General features: G+C 30.8%; 2 protein-coding genes across 4 annotated transcripts; one reads left to right on the forward strand and one right to left on the reverse strand.

Moving 5' to 3' along the window:
• The first annotated feature begins 19,241 nt into the window (after positions 1–19,241).
• LOC102627696 (hypothetical protein) lies at positions 19,242–20,711 on the forward strand. Its single transcript, XM_006487222.3, has 3 exons — positions 19,242–19,408; positions 19,533–19,598; positions 20,380–20,711. Exons 1-3 carry the CDS (start codon positions 19,361–19,363, stop codon positions 20,425–20,427), a joined length of 162 nt encoding a protein of 53 aa, XP_006487285.1. The 5' UTR covers positions 19,242–19,360; the 3' UTR covers positions 20,428–20,711.
• LOC102627982 (probable ribosome-binding factor A, chloroplastic) lies at positions 20,443–24,279 on the reverse strand. Of its 3 annotated transcripts, none has more exons than XM_052432539.1 (5): positions 23,838–24,278; positions 22,797–22,970; positions 21,658–21,866; positions 20,971–21,171; positions 20,443–20,818 (listed from the first exon to the last, which is right to left on the reverse strand). In XM_052432539.1, the coding sequence occupies exons 1-3, from the start codon at positions 24,195–24,197 to the stop codon at positions 21,720–21,722; spliced, it is 681 nt and encodes a 226-aa protein (XP_052288499.1). In that variant the 5' UTR covers positions 24,198–24,278; the 3' UTR covers positions 20,443–20,818; positions 20,971–21,171; positions 21,658–21,719. The 3 variants fall into 3 exon arrangements, with proteins under 3 accessions (XP_052288499.1, XP_006487287.2, XP_006487286.2); XM_006487224.4 differs by lacking the exon at positions 20,443–20,818 and adding an exon at positions 21,267–21,329 and having other exon boundaries at positions 20,914–21,171; positions 23,838–24,279; XM_006487223.4 differs by lacking the exon at positions 20,443–20,818 and having other exon boundaries at positions 20,914–21,171.
• Between the last annotated feature and the right edge of the window lie 3,115 nt (positions 24,280–27,394).

The raw sequence follows: 27,394 nt of genomic DNA on the forward strand, positions 1-27,394 counted from the left end.
ACGAGCGTACAAGTGTTTTTAATAATCATTTTGTTGTATGAATCGGTGCTTGCTTTGGAACCCAATCCATCTAGAAATATTACTGATTTTTTTTTTTTTTTAATTCAATCTACTGGCAACCCAATTCTTTCTCATCTCTGTGAGCCGATTCGAACTCTAGACTTTTTATTTTCACATAAAAAATTCCACTATCTATACTAGATGGCACCCACAGTCTAAATAGTGAAAATATAATGGCATAAATGAAAATTATGGTTAGTTTTAGAATATTTAATAAGGTTTCTATTTATAAACAGATAATTGTTCAAAACATAGGACATATGTAATTTTTTTATATTTGTTAAAGTAATAACGAGATAAATAAGAATTGAGTTGCCGAATTCTTAATTAGTTGTTCCAGTTTTGGAATATCCATTAATGTTAATGTAGAATGTGCATTTGAAAGAGCAATCTGTAAAACAATTTTACTCATTTTTTTAAAGATATTTAAGTTCCTTCATTTTTCTCAAACCATTTCAATTATTTTTCATTTCACAAAGCAATTAAATACTTTTCGTGTTAAAAATTTTATAGTTGCTTCATGAAGGTTTATAAGTTAAATAAAAATTGTTTTAACCATTTTACTTTTTTTTACTACCAATAATGACATATGGCTTTCAATTATTTTTTTTAAAGATATTTAAGTTCCTTCATTTTTCTCAAACCATTTCAATTATTTTTCATTTCACAAAGCATTTCAATACTTTTCATGTTAAAAAAATTTGTATTTGCTTCATGAAGGTTTATAAGTTAAATAAAAATAGTTTTAACCATTTTACTATTTTTAATACCAATAATGACATATAACTTGAAATTATTAGAAATCACAAAGAACTAATGCATTTTTTTGGCTTTAAATAGCTTCACAAATGAGCCAATTATAATAAACTTAACATTTGGCACATATATTATTTTCTCCGAATTTGCTCATCAATTCACAATTTTATGGCACCAAGTATTTGTAATATGACATGAACGCAACAACAAGGGCCGTTTGGTAATGCTATAGTTTTTAAAATAATTAAAGTTAGTTGTGGTATATAAATAATCAGGTATGAAGAGAATTAGTTAAATATTTGATAAATTTTCTTTTAAAAAAGTTTGTGAATTTTAAAAGCAATTGCATATATGTAGTGAATTATACTATTAAATCTAAAATGGACATAATGATAAATAAAATTTATCTCCATTTATAAATGTATATATAAAATATTTTTTATTGTGTATTAATAATTGATAGCTAAAATAAATATTTTCATCTTATAAATTTTATTTTTTTATTTTGTTATCTTCATATTATTGGTAATAATATTAATCTTTTTAAATTTCTTGATTTTATTTCCTAATTGAATAAAGATAATTTTGACTATTTATAATATATGTGAAGATATATGTAGAATTATAATAAGTGTAAAATTGTTTCTCAAATCACATTTTAAAAAACTACTCTTTCCTTTCTTTTAAAATTTGTTGTAGGATGGAGTGATTCTTGCAAAATGATTTTTAAAAAAAATTTACCAAACTCCATAAATTAGATTTTAACTTTTCAAAACACACACTTCAATATACAATGTATTTTGTTATATATTGTATTGAGTATTTGTTTTTGGCTTATCCTTTAACTTAATAACTTAAGGAATCCCTTATCATCTATAATTATATTACATATATATTAAAAAAAAAATTGTTGTTTAGATTCATATATGATATATGTACAATTTTTCTGTTCAATAGATTAATTGATTGATTTTCACTAGAGTGGTCCAATTTAATTGGCTTTAAGGGCAAAAATGTTTGAGGTCATGTCTTAAATTATCTTGGTATGTCCGCCTTCAGATACAGTTTTACTGATGATGGAAAACTTTAGTCTGTAACATTATTTTTGTACACCAAAAAAATTAGAACTTGCAAAAATAATAGATTTAAGAGGGCACAAAGATCTCTATACAAGAAAATTAAAAAAAAAAATGTTAGGAATTTCAATATTTGAGGCTCAACTGGAGTCTGAATAGATATGATATTCATCAATTGATTAGTAGAATAATGATTTTATAAATTATAAAATTCACCATCTAATACATGAGTGATACATGGAGTTGGAATTCAACTATTGGGATCTCTAATATTATTCCAAAAAAAATAAGAAGAGACTAAAGAGTCAAATGTATATACTAATGAAAATTCTCTATATTTAACGAGGATTCTTTTAGAAAAATAATTATGCCTCCCAGTCAGACCTTTTATCATTGCATATACATATAAGTCAAGAAAGTAAACTTTTTTCATTCACATGCAAATATCTGACATTAAGATTAATTTACAAAAAAATAATAAATTAAATTTCTTCAATGTCTAAATTAAAAAAGTAAAATTCAGACTTAAAAACAAAAAAAGAAAAAGAAGAAGAAAATAACAACCATACTTATAAATCTCTTTCTTATTCCTCGAGTTAATAATGCTAATCTTTTGACATAAAATCTCATTTCCAAGGAAATTGCAAATCCGCTTAAGATACTCCCAATATATGCCATGGAATGTCAAAACCATCTGATAAATTAATCATTCCATTGATTAGGCTCTCCTTATAACTATAAGCTGTACTAAAACTCCTAGCTTGGAGACCGATATCTTTAGTCTCTTGTGTTGCAGCATCATATAAGAGTAACTGGCCTTTTTTGGAGGCTGTTTTTTTGGAGTGCAAAACAATACCATCGTTCTTCCAAAATCCAATTGGTCCCCAGACTTGGTGAAGCAGTCCAATAGCAACATTTAGTGTTTGCTTCCAACAATTTCTACATCAATTTTCATCATCACCCATAGTTGAAAACAGTTTTCTATGTTATCCGGAAGCAGTAAAGTGAGAGCATCATTAAATAAACCAATAAGTAAAGGTGATGAACGAGAATTAGAATCAAAATCAACTGTACGCGGCCGCGGAGGCTGTATCTCTTGAAACTTGGCGCCGCTTATGTCAAATGAGACAATCATGTTGTCAGATCTAAGTCCAGTTAGTCCAACCCAGTAACAAAATCCGTTTAAGTACACGAAATCACATAATCCGACATAACGAGTGAGTTCTCCATCTATTTGTACTTAAAGCATACACTCCAACAAACTCATACAGACTTTTAACTGAATAATCATCGTCCTCATTTAATCCCTTCTCTTCAAATTGAGCTATCAACACCAACTCGAAGTCATTTTTTATATGATTGAATCCAAATCCAACCTCGGGAAACGAAATATCACGAGGTCTACATCTCGGGAGGGTTTTTATTTCTTTTGTTGCTGGGTTCCATAAAAAGAAACGTGCAGTTCTTCTTGATAAGCAAAACAAGCCAACACCGTAACCTTCAATTTTCAGATGATCCATTGGAACGGCGTCGTTTAAATTTTCATATGATAAATTATTTTCAAGCATTTCGTCAAGGAACATATACCAAGTTTGGTCGTCATTCCGTTTAACAACGAGATGAGAATGATTAACATTATAGTTTTTGACATGCTTAGAAATGAAATTAAGGCTTTTCAGCAGATCTTACCAAATTTTGCAAACACGTCTAAATCGGATCGAAGATTTTACCGGCAATCTTGATAGAATTTCAATCAATACATCTTCAGGAAGACTTGCCATTGCTTGCGAGCATCATTGCCTCTTGTTAGTCAATCTCAAATTGCAGATCAAATTATTCCTTTAGCCAAAGTGAAGATATACTGTTCATGCGTTCTCGGGGGGAAAAAACATATGATTTTGAGTACTCTTTCGAGATGATGAAATTAATTAGCAAATGCAAGAAATTATTCATAGGGGATCAAACAAATAATTTAAAGTCAATCCAAAAGAAAAGGCAGAGAAAATAGAAAATACTTCAAATACAAGAGATACGAATTTAGTATTAAAAATAGTTTTGATAATAGTGGAACAATTAAAAATAAATAAATTGATTAATATTGTTGGTTATGAGGTTTTTTTGAGCATCTGTGAGAAAGGTAATTACGTCAGTACAATGTTGCCCTTAATTTTTGGGAGTGCGGCGAATAAATCAAATTATATATTAGGCTTCTTCATATAATTTTAGAATAATTAAATTGAATTTGTATGGTTATTTTCTATTTAATATTTTCTATTAAATTAAATTTGTATAATTAAATTAAATCAAATTATATTTTAGGCTTCTAATGAGATTGTATTTTAGCCAAATAAGGACAATGCAACAGGCTACAATAAGCCCAAATGAAGCATATTGTAATTGTCGCCGAGTTTTTTTTTTTTTTTACATTAATTATTATTGGCGCTTGTGCGGGGTACTTTGAGGCGAAGTTAAAGTTGATTCTCTATCTTTATTTATTGCAACAGGCATAAAAGAACTAAAACTTACGTGATAGAAAATTACTTTAGTTGCAGAATAATATTTTAAGTGGCTAAAATTTCTTTTAGTCACATAATATTTGGATGGTATAGCTCATTTATTTTGTAGAAAATATATCATTTAGAAACATTAAATTTCATATAAAATAAAAAAAATGTTGTTGAAGTTATAACAATTTTATGGGGTATTGTAGTACTTTTACCATAAAAATGTAAGAAAGTGAAACAAATTGGATTTAAAGTCATCTTATTCACTCTCACACTCCCTACAATAAGAAATTGTAATCTCACATTGTATTTAGTACTTCATCTTCTTCACTCTCACACTCACTACAATTGTATTTAAAGTCAGCTATGACCATCTCATTCACTGATCAATAATTTCTTATCAAACTACTAAAAAAACCGCATATTGAGTGATTATTTTAAAGCGTAATTTTGAGTGGACTTGAATAAGTAGGTCACAAGTGATTTGGATAATTCTCCGAAATTATATCAAAATAATGTATTTTTAATATACAAAATTATGCTTGTGATTTGTGAATGAGAAACCGACGTCAAAATACACTCACTGACTGCATTGACTAAGAGTAGGAGCTACAAAAATTGTAATGGGTTGAATTCAGAATTAATTACCTAATCAATTTTACAATTTATTATTAGTAACTGCTAATTAATGGTCAATTAAATTAATATGAGACTAAATCCAAAATATTTAATATATGATTAATTGGGCTATGGTTACGCTTTGAATTTAATTCAAGAATTAAATCAAAGGTTTAATAGGTAGCAGTTACACTTTTAATTAGTTATTAAGAGCAGTGGTTACAAATGCATTTAATAAAAAATTAAATGCAGTGGTTACAAAATTTATGTAGTCAAATTTTGGACAAAAATGCCTCTCACAGGATTCTATCAATTGGTATTCTTCTTTATTTTAGAGAATATAGAAGGAGAGCAAGAAACTTGAAAAAGGTCTAGAAAGAAGCTGTAGCTGGAAGAGTTGAATGAGTTTATCTTCAATTCCTCCTTTGTTGTACATCTATTTTGATAGAGTTAAAGACATAATGAAATTTTGCTTTGGAATAACATGGTGGTGCACCAGAGTTATTCATCATCGTTGTATCCTAGCAAACAAACACTATTCAAATCCTAAAGTGCCCAATAATAAGAGGTGAATCTGTTTTGAGAAAACTATGGTATCACACAAGCCTCCATTTGTTTTTTTTTTAATATAACAATTTGTTGTTACTTCAATTTTGTTATTATAAATTTGTAAAAAATACATCAGTGGCTTATTAGTAAGTTTAAGCACTCTAAAAGGGTTCTATCATAAAGGCCATATTTTACCTAAAAGTCTGAATTTTAAATAGGTCCAATTGTGACTCGTTCTACCGTCCAGTCTTTCTTAGGAATTTAATTAGCGTATTTTTGCATGCAGGCTGTCTTATATCACTGTTATTATCTCATTGCAGTAATTATTGTTTTAGTTGTAAAGTATGTTATTTCTTAAAGTCCAATTTCTGATCTGTAATTTTAGAATTTGTTCCTATATCATGTATTTTCCCTTGCACAAGCACCTTCTTCTCCTTCTTGATAATAACCAAGTTTCTAATGAAGCATCTGCTTCTCCATCTTTACAATCGAAATTCCCAATTTTAACTTTGTTGTTGCAGAAATCTCCCATGTTAGATAACCCTTCAACAGCAGCTAATGATGATTCACTTGGCAACGGGAACCCTTCATTTGATCAGTTGCCCCAATACAAGCAATGAATGGCTCAAAATGAATCAGAGCTTGGCAAAATATTCATCCAAGGCTTTTAGTGGTTACTGGCTGTGCACATCCAAGACAGAGCCTAAATACACAGGATGACAATTGCAGAATCAGTACGATCATCATCAAAAGGGTAATTGTTTGGCAGCGATCGCAATGGCCCAGTCTCCAAGAGAGCTGTTCAGGGGAGCGAGGCAGAGGCATTGGGAAAATGGGTTGTAGAAATAAAGCTTCCAAGGAACAGAACAAGGTTTTGGTTGAGGTAAACACGGCAGAGGAAGCTGCTATGGCTTATGACACAGCTGCAGACACGCATCAAGGCACAAAAGACAGCCATAACCATCACATCCACTGATCAACAATTTGAAATCACACAAATAAAAATAATATTACTAAAAGAAAGTTAAGTAAACAAAATTCAGTTAATTGGAAGTGAGAGTGAAGAAGATGAAGTTCGTTTCCTCTTGATGACAGAGAAATGGAAAGACACAATTTGGATTAGCAATACTATTAAATTGTTGAATTTTGTACTTGGAATTAGTGCTTTCAATATCCAGATAATTATGAAAACAAATGTGAATGCAAATGAACTATACTTGATTCCTTCAACGACTTGCTCCAATCTCTTCAATGAGAAGTAGTTGTAGCAGCAATAGGTATTCCGGCACTGAAATTAGATTTGGATCTTATGAATCTAACGGAGAATTTGATTAAAGGTTGTGAATTATAGCCTAGATTTTTTATAATAGGTTTAGGTTTCCTCTTTTTCTTTAGAGAAATGACCAAATGTCCCCTTCTGTTTGGCTTTTAGCTTCTATTTATAGCATGAATCTTATGATTTTGGCGGGAAAGTATATCTAAATCTTTTGCTTAATCTTGATCATTAATTTTATAACCGCGTTTCACTTTTGGCGCGTAATCTACTTAGTGATCACGTGCTGCTTATTAACTCAGATTTATGTAATTATGTTAAAGGATTAGCGTGATTATATGTTCACAAGTTACTTTGTTTTCAGTTCCATGTTTCGTTAGATTCAGAGCTTTGGTCTATTATTAGCGTTTTGCTGGACGCCAGATTTCGATTTGGAATCCAAATTTTGAGATGTTATGATACATGTTGCTTACAAGTGGCAAGAATTATGCACTTAAAATACTAAAACCTTTTTACTTTTTGGCAGACATAGCAGCAGTTTTTCAATTTTTCACTTTTACATTGGGAGAACATTTTTACACTGAGAGAACATTTTATAAGTAATCTCAAATTGAAACTGTTGGATCCGATCAAGGGTCCAAAGTAGGCGTCGGGATGAAAATGAAAGCAAATTTCTCGATATCCGCATAAGAACCCGACCCTTTAATTAAGGACTTGCAAGTTACCGCATTTAGACTGCATTTGCTATGGATTGAATTAGATTGAATTTAATTAATTAATGTTCATTTGTCGCTCACCCTCAGTTGGCTGTCGCATCCACTGCACTAGGCTTTAGGATAAAATACAACATACTCCAAATTAAAAATAATAGTTCAATTGAAAAAAAAAAAAAAAGAGTGTGTGTATATATAAAAAATTAATAAAGAGAGTAGACAAGTTTAATTTATTTTCATTCAATTATTTGTTGTTTTTAGTATTTTTGCTTGTGGTGATTTAATTATTATTTTAAAAAATATATATATTCAAAAGTGGGTAGAACCTTACCTTTTGTTTAAGGGTGTGCCTATTTGTGCTCTAAAAGTTACTTTGAGTACTCTATTACTTAGCACACTCATATACTAGATTTAAAATTTAAGTTTTATTCTGTGTATACACTCTTACAAATTCTAAAAAATCTTTATTTAAATCATTTAAATTATGCGTGACACTATTTACATACTAAAAATTACTTTGAACACTTATTTTTATAAAATTATTTATTATCAAAATATCCTAAAAGTTAAATTACTATTAAAGGTCATATATTATAAACAAATATAACATTATTACTTTGAGCACTCATTTCACTCACCCATCCCACATGTAATTTTTCTTGCCATCAAACCCTAAATACGTAGACGACTAATTTTGCCTAGCCATGTCTAAATTCGACATATTCTTGTAATCACTAGTTGATGCATTAGCCAATCATACTCTTGGCGCACATGTTTGATTTTCTAGCTTCGCTAAAAAAAAGTTCATGCCATATATTTGAATTGTTTTCTTTCATTATTTGGGTTCTAATGCAATTCAGCCATATATATAGTGGAAAATTGAATTGGTATCCAGTGAAAGAAACCCAAAAACAAAAAAAGAGAGAGAGAAAAGTAACAAACCAAAATTTAACTAGTAATAAAACTTATTCAAAAAACAACAATGAACAAAGAAAATAAGATGATTCACTTTCTTTTATAGTACTTTGATACCCAAATAAAGTGTTATACAAGAAATGGGTGTTCAAAGTTATTTTGATGTGCGTAGAGAAACTAACTATAATTAATTTAAAAGAATTCATTGAGAATTTTTTTGGTATTTTAAAGAGTGTACGAAATAAATTCATTTTTTAAAATTTAGTAGATGAGTAGACAAAGTAATAGAGTGTTTAAATCAACTTTTTAGAATACAAATAGTTCCACCCTTAAATTAATTATCTTTATTTACTTAGAATACTAATAAAATCATTCAATACGCCCAAAGAAATTTTTTAAGATATTTAGCATATATACACACACATAGGCTTGTAACATTGGTCAATCAAGTTCAAAACAAATTCTTTAATACAATTTTGTTCAAAAATAGTTTTTTTTTTTAAAACTAAAGGTATGCTAAATATTGGAAACAACTTGTAATTAATATTCATTTTTACTCGCAAAAAAAAAAAAATTGGCAATCAATTGGCAACGTAACTACTCCAAAAAGAAGAAGAAAGACGAAGAAGTTAAATGGGTTTAGGATATATTTTTTTTTTAAATCAAAAGGCCGGAAATAAGGTCATGTTTACAGTACTTTTATTCATTTTAGCTTTTTCTTGTTCAATTGAGTAATCTTTTAGATGCTGAAAATAAAAATTTTATGTTTTAAAGTGGGAAAATTATATTCTAAATCATGGGTTGTGTTATATGGGTGTCCAAAGTAATTATGTTATATTGGCTATATCCTTAATAGTAATTTAAATAATGATAATTTTGAAATTAACAATTTTGCTAAGAGTGAGGCTATTTGAACCCATTAGTTTACTCTTGAAACCTACCATTCAAGAAGCTTTTTAATTACTACTTCATCCTTAAATAAAATTACGTATAACTTTAACTGGATTTTGGTGGATTTTATTAAGACAAATAAATTTATTTTGAAGGGAACAAAGATGCCTTGCTAAGATTGAGGTGTGCTCCCCTAAGAGGAGAGAGCGTGGTTGTTAACATGTATGTTTCTATAATGATAATAAACACATTTTAAATTGAGTAAGTTTGAAGAAGCCTTTAAACGGAACAAAATACTTAAGCCATTAAATGAATTGAGCAAAGAATAATTTTCTAGTACTTGTTAACTCAGAAAACGGCTAACTAATTACATTAGGGCAAGTTTACAACCCTCTGAATGAAATCGGCTAACCATTAGTGTGTAATTGCTAACTGATATCATGAAAAAATTAGAGTTTAGTTTTAGGATGAAAATGGCTAATCGTTTGGGAGAAAACGGCTAATCATTTAGGATAAAACGGCTAACCGACATCGAACTGAATTGAAAGTGTAGCTTCTAGACACTGACGGTAAACTGACTTGTAGAAAACGGTATGCCAACAACTCTCTTGTAGGTTACTGGAAACTAACGGTGATCCGACATATAGAAAATGGTGATCCAACAATTTAAAATTATAGCATAATGGTCACTTGCTCAAGTCAAAATAGAAATCTGATAAAGGCTAATGGCGATCCAATTATATGCAGAAAGTTAATAACGGCTAGTTTTCAGTTCAAACAATAAATGACTCAATCAAATTCAAATTTTAGGAGATTAAAAAAAAAGTTATCTTTGAGCTTACTACTGAGTATACAATTTTTATTGAGCTTTAAACTTGTCATTATTTCATTTAATCACACTTCAAGCTTTCATTTGTGAACATATACATTGTGTGAAGGAAATTCTTTTGTAATATTTATTTTTGAGTGACAGTAAATGTGGAAAACACTTGGGTTAAGAGATATGGGATAATATCTTATTGTAAAGGTTGATTGACACATATGAAGTCAACTGTAAAAGTACTTGAAGCCTTGGAGGCTTAGATAATAGAATCCTCAAGACCGATGATCTTGGAAGTGTGAACGTAGACGAGGTTGGCCGAGCCACGTAAAAATCATTGTGTTTGAATCTCTCTTCCCTTATCTCTTTACATTTTGATTGGTTTATTTATTATTTTTTTGAATTTGTTTAAGATTTGCATTAATTTTTATTTAAACATTACATAATTTTTAGAAACCCAATTCACCCCCCTCTTGGGTTGCATAGCTAGTTTAGGCGAGTTTGGATTTTGAAAGAGGGTGACTACTAGATGAAAGTGCAGATGAAACCCACAAGCTCTAAAGCTTTTCGAATCCTACAAAACAGAACAAACTGAAGTTAAAGATGGAGCTGACGGTGGTTGGCGACCACACTCCAACACTTAAGTTAGGTTTTGGGCAATTGGGTGTTACCCTCAAGGTTCCTTGAATCTTGAAGCTTTGGCAACGGCGTTTGCCTTTTTGGTTCAAGAAGACAAGTGTATTTTTTAATGAAAAAGACATTATCGAATTTGAAGAATCCTTAAACTTTATATTGTAGTGTTTGTGATGGTCATTTTCCTCCATTTGAGCATTTGGCGAATGTGTATTGACAGACCTTTTGATTAGTATTAAAAATTGTTTAATTATCAAGCGATAATATGTTATTTTATGCTTATGTTATAATTTATATTTGTGTTTATGTAATATATTATGAATTATTAATTATGTTTAATTGTGTATTTTTATGTGTTTATTAGGAAAAATATTAATTTCACGTACTTCGAGGCTCCAAACAGATAAACGGAGGTTAAATTTGGATTCCGGAGGTCCGAAAACCTTAAGATCAGTCAAGATTGGCTTAAAATTGGGCTTGTGTAAAAAAAGTTGACTTTTCCTGTTGACCGAGCACTGATTGGATGATGAAATGAGCTTACAATAGATATGAGTGCATGGGATAGCTGGCAATCTTGACTAAATCTCAACCGTTCATGATTCAATGGCCATGATTGTGCCACGTGGCAATGGTTGGTGAAGCAAGTTGGAGGATCCGAATCTTTGTATTCGGGTCGACCCGATCCACCCATTAACCCGCCAAATCTCAACCGTTCTTTGGGCAAATCGGACGAGTCAAATGATGCCATGTGTGATGTTGACTTTTGAAGTTTGACCAGCCATTGGATCTTGATCTAAGGGTTGTGAGGAGCACATGCATGAAGCCTATGATGGACCGCAAAGCACTGGATTATGAATTTATTTTTCTATAAATAGAGCCTCATTTTTATGTTTTAATCATCTCTCTACAACTCTCTTCTTCTCAAATTCTCTTCATCTCCTTGTAATCTTGATTTCCAGGTGTGTTTTTAATATTTTGTATAATTATTTTCATTAATAAAATTAGTTTTATTTCCAATTTTAGTTGTTTTTATTTCTTTTAATTATAAGTAATTCAATTTTACTACTTCTTTTTATTTTAATTATGTTTAACTAAATAATGTTAGTTAGGGGAAGGTGAAACTCTTAGGAAATAAATATGATTTAATCAAATTCTATTTTTAATTTTATAAATGAAATTATTTTCTATTTAATTTTATACATGTTTTATATTTTGAAATTTTGATTTATTGTAGACAAACAAATGAATTTGGCACAATGATTTCTTAAGAACTTAATATAAGGCATGGTGAAATGGTATTTTTACTTATTGTAGACAAATTAAATTTTGGCACAATAAATACTTAATCCATCATAAAATTAAAGGGAAAATAATAATAATTTGTATAATTAATCTTTTGGGTAATAAATCTAAAAAATTGGCAAAAAGAATTTATTAAGTTTTATTTATTTCTAAGAGTGGATCCATAACCCTGACTAGTTCAATTCCATAGTTTCATTTAAATTAAGTTATTTATATTCAAGTTTTAATTTCAATTTTTAGATAAAATAAAATAAACTAATTAAATCTTTTCTCTGTAGATCGACCTCGGACTCACCTAGTTATAATACAACAAGACATTCTTATACTTGGGAGTTAAAAATTACTTTTAAGTTGTGTCAAGTTTTTGGCGCCGTTGCCGGGGAAAAGTTTTTATTTTGCTTTATTTTTTGGTTTTTGATTTTTCTCTTTATGTAAATTTTCGTTTGCCCCCTTTTCATTTTCTTAAATTCTCTTTTGTCCCATATCTTTCATAATTCTCATTTCACCCCAACAATTCCCGTTTCTAGCCCAATCTTCTGGTAATTATATTCCAACCCCAACATCTTTCAGTCGTTTCACTTTCATCCCAAATTGCTCAATTCTAAACTTCTAAAAATTACAGTTTGGCCATAAAATTAAAAATAATTTGCAATAGAAATGGAAGCCTCCGTTTATCTGTTTGGGCCCTCGAAGTACGTGAAATTAATATTTTTCCTAATAAACACATAAAAATACACATAATTAAACATAATTAATAATTCATAATATATTACATAAACACAAATATAAATTATAACATAAGCATAAAATAACATATTATCGCTTGATAATTAAACAATTTTTAATACTAATCACCTTCCTCAAGTGAGGTTATTTTAGTACTTTCATTTGTCTCTCCTTTGAGATTTGTGGACCTGGGAGGTAACAAATTTCCACAAGCTTATCTTTTGATTTCTCTAAGTTATCCTATTAGCTGGTCAAATGGGCTAACTCCATTCTAGTTAGGTTTCTCATTGCAACGCGTCATCAATCACATTAATCTAGGTTACCATCCCAAATTTTCGCCCAAATAGAAACTATATGTAATTTGATTTATACCCATTTTATGATAAACCATACTACTATTTCTCTATTGCATATAAAAATGGAAGCCAAATAAATATAAATTTGTTTGGTATGAGGAACAATTATTTCATCCTTTCAAGTATTACAACTTCCCAAAAATGCTAGCGAGAAAATGTAAGGGAATTTACCTAGTCACATAATTGTTAGGAAGTGGCTTCTGCATCAAAAGATCCACCACTATCTTCCTTCCTTCCTTTCCCCATTAGTATATATCCCTCCAAGAAAAACAAGCATCAACAATTCTCTTCAATCTAATGATAAATATTGAAAGTTAAAAAAATATGTAATGATGTAAATTCGTCTAGTATTAAATTGTAGTAGACTAATTGTTAGCCTATATGTTTATAAATATTGATTTTGATGATAACAAACCACATGTATTTATTGAGTCAAGATTTATGAATTGTGCTTTTATAATAAGAAAATGATGTTATGGGATTAAAGCATTTTGGACTAAAATGAAAGTAATTTTAAAATCTTTGATAGTATTTTAAATTTCGGATTTGGACCTATTTGAAACTATTTAAATATTTTTGGACCATTCTATAATTTCACATAGTTTGGGCAAAGTCATAATTTCATAAAGTTGTGGGATTGACAAAGCATTATTCTAAAGTTCTGAAATTGGACCTTTTTGCAAACTTTCATAACGTTTTGGGCCACACTACAGTTTTATAAAGTTTTGGGGTCAAACTATAAATTTGGAAAACTATTCACTGTAGCAGTTACTGTAGCAAGCGGAAATCCGGATTATGACAAACGGAAGTCCGGATTTTAGGCAGAATCTATCCGAATTAAAAGCGGAATTCCGGATCCTGACAAACGGAAATCCGGTTGTTGGGCAGTAAGCTACTGAGCGTAAGCGGAAATCCGGATGTGACAAAGCGGAAATCCGGATGTTCAGAAATTCAAATTTGTGGCTGTAACGGTAACATTAAGCGGAATTCCGGTTGTCCATAACCGGTAATCCGGTTACGACCAAAATGTGCATAACGGCTAGTTTTCGAGCTCAAACTATAAAAACTCAAATCCAACTCATTTTCAATCTCTCCAACAAGCAAAAACAAAAAGCACACGTGATATCTTGAGCTTACAACTTGCAAAACACAAATCATTGAATCATTCATTGTTCTTCATCTTTGAATATCTACTTATTGAGTGAGTTTCATTGTATCTTTCATTTCTTCAATTTATTTGTAAGAGTTTGAGTGTGTGAGACACTTGAGTGAAGAGATTGGGAGATAATCTCTTTGTTGTAAAGGTTTATTGACACCTCAAAGTCAATTGTAATTGTTGAAGCCTTGGAAAGGCTTGGATAGTGAAATCCTCGAGCTTGGATCGCTTGGAGGCGTGGACGTAGGCGGAGATTGCCGAACCACGTAAAAATTCGTGTGTTTGTTTCTCTTCTCCCTTACTCTTTAATTATCGTGCTATTATTGAACTTATTGTTTTCTATTATTGTTAAGACATTAGATTGCTTGTTGTGTGGATTTGTTAGGATAATTTTTAAAATTCCAATTCACCCCCCCTCTTGGGTTGCACACTTGTATTTCACTAATGACTCAAATTCTGTGTCAAAATTTAAATTGAAATATCTCTACTCATTTAACACACATGAGTCCTTCTCTAATGAGGACATTTCACTTTGTTAAAGTGGGGATACACACTAAAATATATTGATAAGTGCATATTTTTCATATATTTTACTATTAATTTTTCTCTCTCTTTCTTGTTTTGGTCTTAAATATTCTAGTTATTTTAGTTAATTTTTAATTTAGTAAATTATATTTTATTGTGCTAATTTTTATCTTTTTTTTATTTTGTTATTTTAGATATATTCTGGGATTAAAGAGAAATTAAATCGGAGCATTTAAGAAGAAATTTGCTTGAAGGAATTAGAAAAGGAAATAACTAAAGATTTTTGGAAGCCAATTAATTAATTGATAAACATTCGGAAGCGTATGGAATTTCATGGAGATTAATAAAGACTTTGGGAACAAGCATGCATAAAATGGAAACTTGTTTAATGTGCATGGCTTTATAAGTTGTGCGCATGGATTCACTTGACCAATTTAAAAAGATTGCATGTATGTCTTGCCAAAGCTAAAGTTCACGTGCATGGGATTAAATTATGGAGAGCAAATTGAAGAAAAAGGAAATTGTCAAAGTGGGTGGTACGTTCAAGGCAATTAAAGGAATCAAATCAATTGCTTTAAATTGGAAAGAAAATCCAATAAGGATTCGGCCAATCTTGGGCATTATAAAAGCCAACTTTTGGCTTTTGATTAAAAAAAAAAATCAGCAGCCAAGAGGGATTGAAGAGGGAGCAGCCGCAAAAAGGAAAAACAAGGGAGAAACCGAAAGGAATTAAATTGAAGCAGAGTTAGCGGATTGAATTAATCTCCATGATTGGTTTAATCAAATTTTTTATTTTTAATTCAATTATATTAGGTTAAATTTTTTATTTAGTTGAGGGTGAATTCAAAACCCCAAACATGCTATGCAATTAATTTTCAATTTCTATCATTCAATTTATTTAATTGAGATTATTTACGTTCTTCCATAATTAATGTTTATGATTTAATTCTTGTTTTATTTGAGTGGCCAATTAGACAGGACTTGAATAAATTCTATTACTAGATTAAAATTCTTGATCCGTAATTGTCTTGATATTTTAATCATTAGTAGCATGTTGGAATCAGTGATTTCAATTGGAGAACATAACCTAGGTTAAATAATCTGAGCTTGTGTGTTTATTGCCTAGATCAACCTAACATCTTTCTCTACTTAATGCTTCCATGATCTTAAATTTAAAGAGTTTGTTTAAATTATTAATGGTTAGAGATTAGGTGAAGAGCTTGTTTTGCCTAACTACACCTAACATAGCTTATTGTTGTCTATGGTTGATAGTTTCAATATAAATTGATGATAGAATTGATATATTATGTGCATGTTTGGTGGTGGTGAATCATCCTTTAACTAAAGTTTTCATCATTATTATTTCTTTATCATTTAATCAGAGTTTTTATTAAATTATTATTTTCATAGTTTTAATTTCTTTATTTCTTGCTATTTAGTTAAAAATTCAAAAACTCCCTTTTTCTATTTTTAGTTGGCATTTTCTTTAGTTAGATTAATTTATATTATTATTCCTATTATTATTTTATTTTAAATCTTGCTTTAGAGTTGATAATAAATATAACTAACATAGTGTTCGTGGGATCGATCCTTACTTGCTCTGTACTAATTATTTATATTAGTAGCAAGGTTTTAAATCTGATGCACCCTAACAACACTACGATATATAAGAAAAAAAAATTAATACATTGGAGACTGTATTTTTTATTTGTTAGTATATTGAATTTTTTTTTTATTTGTTAGTGATTTTTCACTTATTAAAATAAGGATGTTCTCATTAGAGAATTATTTATATATATATATAGATAGAGAGAGAGAGAGGTTTTATTGTAAAATGATTCAAGGATGAAATCTTAGTAGATTAATTATAGCATTTGACTTGATAAATGCTACAATTGAGAATGGTCTAGAATGTAGATTAATTACCATATAATATTGGATTTTTTTTTTGGGGGTTACAATCTAATATTGAAACTTAATCATCATTAATTATCATCTAATATTTGATGTAAATTAATTATATACACACATGTTACAATCATGCGTAAAAATATTAGTACAAAGCGTTGAAAGCTATGCGACATGATATGTTTTTGAAATTTTTACCTACAAAATAAATCATTTTTATGACTTCTCGTTCGTGTAGCTTTAATCATTTGACATTTTACTACATACTTACATTTTTTAGACTTTGGTCTTAAATGTTTATCCTTGTGACTTTTGGCCCTCCAAAATTTTAAATTATGGATTGAGCTCGTAAAGTACTTAATAATGCACTCAAAGGCGGAATTAGTATTTTGTTTTGATGGAGGCCATAATTGAAATTTTATGAACTTGACTAAGTTATAAAAAAAGTTATGTAAAAAAATAGGGGGACATCATAAAATTCACATAAGATAAATAAATTTTAATTCAAAATTTTTTATTTTTTTATTTTTTATTTATTTTTACACTTGGGATGGCCGGGGCCATCCTAGAAAAAAGTGTAGTTCCAACCTTGAGTACAATAATTCTTTTATTCGTTTTATTAAAAAAGCAGGGTTGAGCAAATTCTAATAAATAGATTTTTTTTAACCTTTACTTAGCAACGGTGACAAGTAAAAAGAAATTGAGGAAAAATCAGTCGCCCAATTCTTGGGACAAGATAGTTCAATATTACTAGTTGATTATATCATTTAATATGCTTATATAATCATGAAGCAAGTTCACAAATTACCAATTGCAAATTTAGTATATCTTGAAGTTAACAGGTGTATCCTTTCCAAAAAAACAAAAGAAGCTAAAAAAAATATTAGAGGTGTTCAAGATTTGACCCAACCCAAACCAACCTACTTTTTATTGGATTGATTTTTGATTGGATTGGATCGAATTGGAAAAATAGAGAATCTAATGTGATCAGATTGGTTTATTAATTTATGTGTTCAAAGTCAATAAAAACCAATCCAATAAATTAATTTTTATTTTAGTTTTTTATTTTTTCAAAAACCTATAAGTTACTAAGTCACTTTTATATTTAACTTTCTAAAAAATAAAACCTAATTTTCTTAAAATAAAAGAAAACCTAATTGTGTATAATTATAAATATACAATAATAATATCGAGCATAAACTGCAAGCTACAACTAGTATTTACTTTGAATATTCAAATTTCAAATTTGCCATCTTCTTTTGCTTTTATGGAGAATTGATACATCCATCTGATAATAAAATCATGAATCATAAAAATGTTAAAGGAGTTGATTTTTTTTTTAAGAAATTGTTTGTAATTAGAACTTTTGAAAGCAATTGACCATTTTTATCTGTAGTTACTTTTGTTTAAATTGGATTGATCGGATTAGTTCGAATTATATTTATCCTTTTATTGGTGTGGATTATATTAGATTTCAATTAGTGATTGAATCAAACCTAGTTCAAAATATAAAATCTAATATATAATAGATCAAATTTAAATTTGACAAAATCTATTGAATTTGAACCGTTGAAGACCCCTAACAAATATATGTATATATATAGTCATCTTAGGGATTCATGCAAAAATGAAATATAGCTAGGTACTATAACCACTATCATAATATCTAATTTTTGGATGGAAAAATTAAAGAAAATTTCATGGCAAAAAAATGATCTGCTATATACATATAAAGGTTCCAAAACAAAGACCACTAGATTTAGGGGTGGTAAAATGAATAAATGAATAGAATCATAAATGAATTATGTTAAAATTCGATGGATTCAAATTTGATTTATTTATTAAACAAATCGTAATCTCATGATTCAGATTCTTTTATTAAATGACTATACATTTAATTTGTTTACTATACAAAATTGTAAACAAATCAAGTTAAATTTGAATTCGTTTATAATCCATTTAATTCATTTACGCAGGATTAATAATAAAGGAATCGATTATGGATTTGTTTATAATTCATTTACAAAAATAAAAATTAATAAACACAAAGAAAAAGAAAATAGAAAAAACCATAAAGCTAACATTTTACAAAATACAATAAATCTTAAATGAATGGATGAATCAGTGACCTCAAACCGAAATCGATTTGTTTATTTAACAAATAGAATAAAAGTTACCCATTTATTAAATAAATTAATTTTTTTAAATCTAAACCAATTCAATTTAAATCAAATCGAATTGAATCGACTAAGCCAATCCACGCCTGAATTGCAAAAGCAGTGGCGACTGAAGGGCCTGCCAATCAACCCCACGCCCGGGTCTACACGTCCGGCCCATTTGTTTATCCAAAAAGAATAGGACCTGTATGATAATTATTTATAAAAACGGGGCAAACATCTATAATTCTATCAAACATTCAGGAGTATAATGTTATTGTCTAATTAGAGAAAAGTCACCATTTGAGTCCAATATCTAGCCTAGGGCTAGTCGATTTTTCAATTTGCATACTCTTTTTTCAGTTTCCTCTTCAGCTCAGAGCCTCAGACCCATAAGAAGGAAACGCTTAACCAAAGCATCAGATGGCGCCTCCTCCTGGTCCCTACTCCGGTACCAGCACCCTTGCCTTGGTAATTTCATTTTTATTTTCTTTTAATCCATGCGTGTAATTTGTTCTTATAAATATTTTTTTTTGTCAATTGCTATTGAAACATTCTTGATTTTGTGATCTGGGTTTTTGAATAATAATTATAGGTCGCTCGGGTTTCGGCTTTTTCGTTCGGGCTTGTTTATGGGAACATTAAGCTCAAGTACCTCAAGGTACAATCTTCCTTTGCTTCAATGCTTGGTCTTAATTTGTGCTTTAGTTTGTTTGTTACTGAAAATGTTAGGGTTTTAATGTCCCATATGTGATTGATTTTAACTGCATTGGTTTTTTAAGTATTTGATTAAGATAACAAATTGATTGTGGTTTCTAGCTGTGTATTAGCTAATGTTTACAATTTGATTAGAATTTATAGTGCTTTTTTTTAATAATTTGTTGTTTTGACCAAATGGAGCTCACTGCGTCTTGGTGCTGCCCTAACTCATATTATTATGGAATGGTCATTCTAGTATTAGTTTATACTATCCAGAAATATTTCTTAGTTTTGAAAAATCCGGGATACTGAATCTCTTTCAGAGAAATATTTGGGTACAGTTTACAAAATCTTTTGTAAGCTTGTATAAAATCTGAAATTAATAAACAGTAGTTTTCTTGTTCTGGTGAGTTTTATGAAATTTTTACGCCATCGCAAAACAAGTGCACTAAACTTTTAGATCCGTAATGTTACTTGGTGTACTATTATTTAGTAGATGTGATGGTTTTGATGGGATTGAAGATTTAGACTAATCTTGTAATTGGGAAAGTTCCATGGTGAGGGAAAATGTGAAGCAAGAGGTAGAATCATGAAGGGAGTAAAATATCTAGTTCTTATGGTTATTGAGCTTTATCGATATTAGTTTTTGTATTCTTCTTGCTGTGTTTCTGCTGATCGGTATATTTATTTTTACTGCCTATGTACAATGGATGAGTACTTACCCAATGTTTTCTGTTACTCAGTCCAAGGCAAAATCTCTCAAAAAAGCTGAAGCAAAGGGTCATCATTGAAGATGACTGGATCTGTTTTGAGTTGAGTGCGCATTTGAGAGTTGGATATAGGAATAATTGTTAATGAACCTAGCAATCTTTCGTTTTTGGCGTATGGGTGACATTTGCAGGCCTTGCTCTATGCTCTGTACCTGTGAAATTTTTTTGGTTAATCCTTTGAGAAATTTCACTTGATTGGCTATGGCCGGAACCGTGGATTTGAACTTCCATTTCAGTTAGTTTTTTTGCTGAATGATTTTACATCCTTTCCTGGATCAGATTAATAAAGTCTTAATTCTATTGAAGCCTCCAATTACTATCACATTCGTTGCACAAGAATATGCTTCATTCCCTGATGGATGTAGTACTGTATTTAAATCTGTCGTTCATGTAAATCTCTGCCTTCCATTCCCTGTTGCGAAAATCAGGCTTTTCAGTTTGTTTAAAAATAGCAGCCGTGTCACTGTGTCGGACAGTGATCGACTATATGAGTCACTAATCCCCATCTTAGAAAGCAAATAAATCATCTATGGCATAAAATATTTACGTTAAAACTTCACTTACAAATTTCAAATGTTCTGAATGCAATGCGTCTAACCGAGCTGTATACCGCGTCAACAAACTAAAACTCATTGCACAAATGACAATCTGGACAAAATTTTGGATGACACGAGAAGGTCACTGGTTCGAACAAACATGCCCCGCAAGTTTTGCTTCTGTCCACATTGGGCAAAACGACCAATATTTCCAACCAGCACTTCCAACCTGCACGCATTATCAAGTTTCATTTGAACCGCAAACAGGAAACAAAATTCTTTCTAAATGCATTCATGCAACACCAAAGTTTCTAGGACACATACTGTATACCAGTCACGGCGATAGAATGCTCTCCTAAGCAATTAACTGATCCATAACAGCTAACTCTACACAGCATAGAAACCAAACAATTATTGCACGAAAAATTTTGATATATCGACAATATACTCGTATATTGATCAGAGTTTTTGTTGAGTCTTTTTAATGGAAATGGATGCGATTTATTAAGGAGTGGAACAGGTGAGCAAGCTATCCACAAAAAATAAAGTTTGACGTTTTCTGCAGAGTGGAATCAGATAGGTAAATCAGTACCCATATACCAACAATATTATTGGAGGCACTAATAAAGAAATTGGTCATTCACTGAATTTAAAGAGTGGCCGCGAGTTCACTGATCACATGAAACAATTCCAGAATGATAAGGATGCAACTAACCTGAGACGAGGACAGATGTGCAGTAAGTGAACAACAGACAACCTGAGCAACAAGGCAGGTGGCTACTTCACATATATAATGTCTTCATCAGGGTCATCGCCCTCCCAATCTCTCTCATCTTCAGGTAAATCAGGTGATTCAAATTGTTCTTTGGTTTTGCTCTTTGCGGCCTCTTTTTCAGCCTTTATCCTATCCAGTATTGCAATTACCTGAAATAGTTAAAAGCAACAATTCAATCAGCTAAGGGCACAAATAACCAATTTTCAGTGTTTATTCTTTCAAAAAATAACTGATGCAAGATCGTCATGCATACAGAAACTGAAATATGTTCATTGTTCAGAATTCCAAAAGCAGTGCATCCATAATGCAAAAGCAATTTGTGTCAATTCCTTCTATCGCGACAAAAAGAAAAGGTTCCTAAGTTGTTAAGGTTGGTTAAGCAGTTTTTGAAGTCAATCACTTGTCCACAAATTCCAGAATTAATGCGTAAACTACATAAACCAAATGCAAGGACAAGAATCAAAATCAACTCAACATCCTGGCATAACCAAACTAGGATTTTGTTAAAAAATCTGTATTCACAAGTTTATCTGAAGAAAGCCCCAAATCCTAATAGAATTGAATGTATTATAAGAGCTCAATAAGCTGGTCAGTGATGAGAGGGTCAAAAAAATATATACAAGGGCCTGACAAGATCTGAAAAGAGTCTTGGGACTAGAAATCTTGCATGCAGCAAACATGACTAGATCATCAAGCATACTGCCTGAACTGATAGTCCAAAGAGATCAGGATCAATGCTATATTTACAACATTCTTAAGAAAGAAGCGGTGTTCAAAGAAAATATAGACTTGGAACCATAACAATCATCATCTACTAGCATGGTAATAGAAGTGCCAATCTCTGTACTGATACATTGAATCTGTCACCGAAAATGACAACAGTCATTTTATCATTTACGTATAAACATGGACTTTTGGTCAACTTTTGTTCAATGATTAGAATTATTTTAATGCAAACCAATCGCATAAAAACAACCATAAATGTGATGGAGAGATGTGAATCATACCAATGATCCAACTTTACAAGCATGCTAATTAGAACCATAAATGTGGAACGGCAAAACATAAAAAGTGCTCACCCTGCTTCCTCTTTCAAAAGATTCATCTTCAATAAAGCGTATCTCAGGAGTCAGACGCAACTTCATACGCCTGCCCAACTGACTGCGAACATACTTAGCTTTTGACTTCAAACCAGCAATAGCAACTTCTTTCCCTCTATCATCGCCAAATACAGATACATATACTTTAACTACCTACAGAAATTGACAAACATTTCAGTGACTTTGTAAAAGAATAACTACAAGTTAATCAACGGCCAGCTACTCCCACAATAACTTTATAATACAAAAACAAAAGAATCTAAATTAACATAATACGACTGATTAACACTATGGCATTCGAACTGAAAGTAACAAGGACAGTGAAAGGCCTAATAAGATCCCTTGGTTGAATGGTATAGCATTAAGGAAATGATATGAAAAGAATATACGGCTAAACTCTTAAAACCCCATTCAGCTTTTCTAACATCAGCAGCAAAATTACGATGGAAATGCAAGTAACATAAAAAAACCTTTGACTTATCATAGACTATTGTAGCCAGATAAATAATACACTTTTAAAAGTAATCATCCACCTAAATTTCCAAAGGTAGAACACATTAGTAAAACAATTAATTATAAGAAACTTCTTTTCCTTTCTTTTCCACGGACTATCCAAACACAACAATGAACATACTCTCACAATCAAACCATAAAAGCTGTCGTTAAACAACACCACAGCACAAGTAACTTGCACACTAATGACTAAACACATTGCATAATGCCATTTCAAACAATCCACATGCAACTAAACTAAAGGTTATGTTAATAGCTGTTGTTCTTCTGCTTAACTTCGAAATCAAAACTGCTAACGTGTTCAATAAACACTCACTTTTTCTTGAGCAGCTAATATTTAGCAATTATCCGCTTAGCTATAGTTGATAGCTAATGATTTCATCTCTATAGCAGCTACAGCACCTTAATCCCATGACCACAAAATCAAATTTTGAAAGAAATCCATTTCAAATACCCCATATTAACTAAATTTTCACATACTAAATTAAAAAAATTCATTTACAGTACTTGCAAATCAGCAGAGACTTCAACGTCGCTAATAGTGGTAAGAGAAGAGAGATAACGGTCGGCTCCCAAGGCAGCTTCAGGCAAAACAGCAAACTGCAAGACTTTGTCAGTTAACAACATGTCCGAGAGTTCTCTCTGTATCTGCTTGGCCACCATCTTCACTCTCCGAGGATTCGCCATACATTTTACTGTCTTCCTTGTGGGACTCCTGCGCAGGTGAATCGCTGCCGTTGATTTCGGGGCCCACGTGGCGGAATTGAAGGATGTGATAGGGAGAAGATAAGGGTAGTGGTGATGAAGAGGAAGAGAAAGGAATGATTGGTGGGTGTGAAGATGATTGAAGGAGAATACGTGTGACATTGCTGTATTGAATCGTTTTTCTTTTCTCTTCTAGTAGCAGCAACTGAGCTTTTATTTTCCTTTCTTCTAATTCTGCTTTGTGCAGAATATCCAATGAATATATCTGATGGTACTTCTTGTGAAATTAAGAAAATTAGGAGGGTGTAAAGGTATTTTTGTGCTTTCATCCAAAGGTTTAGGTTGTTCATTTGTTAGCTAATAAAATGAACAAAATATGTTGATAATATTGTATTTTGTGTTTCAAATTAAAAAGAAAATACTTTTGAATATCAGATGGCTTTATATAAAAAAAAATCATAGCATAGATAGAGAATATTATTGACAAGTTAATTTTTTATTGTGTTCAAAATTATTAAGGGCAATTATCCACTGACCATTTATTTTTTCGCACTTTTTCAAAATACACAATTCTTAATTTTTTTTTGCTGAACTCCACTTGAAATTATATTATTTTACACTTATCTACTTCCGTATTTAAACTATTAAGAGAACTAATGAAATATTGTATAAATGATTTTTTTACCACAAAAAATAAAAGGACAATTATCCACCAACCATCTTTTTTTCACATTTTTTAAAAAATATACAATTCTTTTTTCTTTTTCTTTTTCTTCTTTTTGCTGAACTCCACTTGAAGTTATATTGTTTTGCACATGTCCACTTATGTCTTCAAACAATGTCGTTGTGAAATGACAAGTTTACCCTTATGATGTCAATAAAGTTCTAACAGTGTTAGAACGAGAGTGAACCAATGAAAAAAAAGTTAACTTCACGTATAGCGCTGCTAAAAAAAAAATATTTGTGTATTTTTGAAAAACGTAGAAAAAACAGGTAGTCGGTGGATAATTACCTTTTTCTTAATTAAGTAATTGCTCATGACCTGGATCAAACAGATGCGAAAGAAATTTAGATATATTGTAAATAGATGTAGGCAATTAAAATCCTAAAATTAATAGCTTAATTAATTTTCAAAAAAATTGTTCACGGTTACTGTTCAATGTTAATGTTCGTCCGCATAAAAAAAATTAATTTTCCAAAAACACAGCCAATTGCAGAAAATAAATGACATGAAGATTTTTACGTTGTTCGAATTAATCAATCCTACATCTATGAGGCCACGCCCAAATAAAAAGCAACTCACTAAGTTGAGATATTGCAACCTATGGATTTACCAAACTTAAGACTCTCACTTATAGTTTATCACCATACAGTTTACTCAACCTTAAACTGAATCTGCTTCTCTTGAATAATTGTTACCCCTCTTGATTCACGATCCTCAAGGCACTTCGCAAAGTAATCAGTAGTAATTATTCAATTCTTCAATGTCTATGATCCAAGATCCACATAAACTCTCCACATAGATGAAAAGAAGATAAGAAAATAAATCAACACAACATTATGCGCCAAATCCGAATTCTCTGGGGAGGAGGCCGAATTTTGCTTTTCTGCTTTATGCTCAATGTTGCGTCTCTTCAATTGTAAAATATCTCTTTTTATATAGGCACTAATTTTTCACAAAAATAGCAAGTCTTAAAAGACTTGTATTCTTTTCAAATAAGAGTTTCTTTCCTCTTATAATTCCTATGAACATTAATAGGAATAAATATGATCTTCTTGCCTTACTTTTCTCCCAAGAAATATCTAGAGCATTTAATAAACTTATTCTTGAACCAACTTCTTGCTCTAAATAGATCTCATGTGCCAATTATAGAATCTCATCATTAATTGACTTACTAAATTAGACATGTAATTAAATTAAGAAACAAATATTTCAAATAAATTGGAATCTCACTATATTAGGGAATTAATAAATTAAACTCTATTACAAGATATGCAATAAATAATATTTCAATTTAACTAGACTCACCATAAGATGTCAACTCTATAAATAATGGATTTAATAATCTCCCCCTTTGGCATTCTTGTGCCAAAAGCAATCCAACACAAATCTTCAATGAAACTTGGCGCCAAAACATGAATTTGAAACAAGTATAAACAACAAGGAACTAACCAAAATAATTGACAATTAGCATGTTAGTTCATTTAAATAACGAAGGCAAGAATTAAAATAAAATGCTAATTTTATTGATCAATAAATAGAAAGACAACATTAAGCAGAAAATTAAGAACAAGAAAAAGATAAACTCCCCCTGAGAACTAGAAATCCAAAAATCTAAAAACTCTTGAAAAAAATAAAATTTCCCCCCCAAATAGAAAATACTACTCCCCCTAACTCATTGCATTTAGCACTTGAAGACATGAAACAAATTACGCCTCCTCTTTGGCCAAAAGATTGTAAAAGGGAAGAAGTTTGACATGCAATTCGGCCAAACGAGTAGAAAGGTCAACAATATCCTGTCCTTGTTTCAAAATTGTAGCCTTGAGATGGACAAGATTAAGAGCAAAAGAATTAGATGGAGAAGAAGAGCGAACAGAGGCTGCAACAAAAGTATTGTTGTGCCAAATACCAGTAAAGAACTGATAATGGCTCCCCAAGACTCACTCAAGAATGGTTCTTGAATCTAAAACTAATGCAATCTGTACTCAGTTTAATGGATGTTGTAACAGCCTAGTCAACCAAAACTAATCAATGAAAGGATTAAAAGAATCAGAAAGAACAATACACAGAAAGCTTATAATGGTTCGGCTATGGAAGCCTACGTTCACTGTGAAAGAATGAATCCAAGTTTTATTGAATCGATTGTCTCCAAAGAACAAGCTTTTACAGAGAATATAACAACCAACAACCACTGACGTTATTCCTGAGTATCCAGCTATATATACAAGCTCTTGCTCGATCAAACAGCAGCAAGTTTCCCCTGTGTTCAGTGACGAAGAGCAGCAGCTTCCCGCGCTAATTAACGGCTTAACAGACTTCTGATAAGCCTTCATTACACGTGTCTTCATCTCTGTTGTTCTAAGTAACAAAACGACAGTTCAAGCAGCCGTTTTGGTTAAGTGAATCACGTGCAAACCACATGCCTTCTTTTCATACACAGCTGAGTTCAAGCGAAACTCAAACTTAGCTCCTGGTATATCTTTGGTAAGCATGTCAGCAATATTGCTATCAGTGTGTATTTTAGCCAGCTTAATCACACCCTTTGATATTTCCAATCTGACAAAGTGAAGCTTGATATCAATATGCTTGGTCTTTTCGTGGTGAATCTGGTTCTTACTCAAACATATAGCACTTTGGC

The sequence above is a fragment of the Citrus sinensis genome, chromosome 8 (assembly GCF_022201045.2).
Source record: "Citrus sinensis cultivar Valencia sweet orange chromosome 8, DVS_A1.0, whole genome shotgun sequence".
In the NCBI taxonomy this organism is placed as follows: Eukaryota; Viridiplantae; Streptophyta; class Magnoliopsida; order Sapindales; family Rutaceae; genus Citrus; species Citrus sinensis.

Coding starts and splice junctions, on each gene's coding strand:
- LOC102627696 (XM_006487222.3), top strand. CDS start 19,361: ATGGCGCCTCCTCCTGGTCCCTACTCCGGTACCAGCACCCTTGCCTTG. Junction 19,409..19,532: donor GTACCAGCACCCTTGCCTTG/GTAATTTCATTT, acceptor TAATAATTATAG/GTCGCTCGGGTTTCGGCTTT. Junction 19,599..20,379: donor TTAAGCTCAAGTACCTCAAG/GTACAATCTTCC, acceptor TCTGTTACTCAG/TCCAAGGCAAAATCTCTCAA.
- LOC102627982 (XM_052432539.1), bottom strand. CDS start 24,197: ATGTCACACGTATTCTCCTTCAATCATCTTCACACCCACCAATCATTC. Junction 22,971..23,837: donor AAGTCTCTGCTGATTTGCAA/GTACTGTAAATG, acceptor CAATTTCTGTAG/GTAGTTAAAGTATATGTATC. Junction 21,867..22,796: donor CTTTTGAAAGAGGAAGCAGG/GTGAGCACTTTT, acceptor TAACTATTTCAG/GTAATTGCAATACTGGATAG.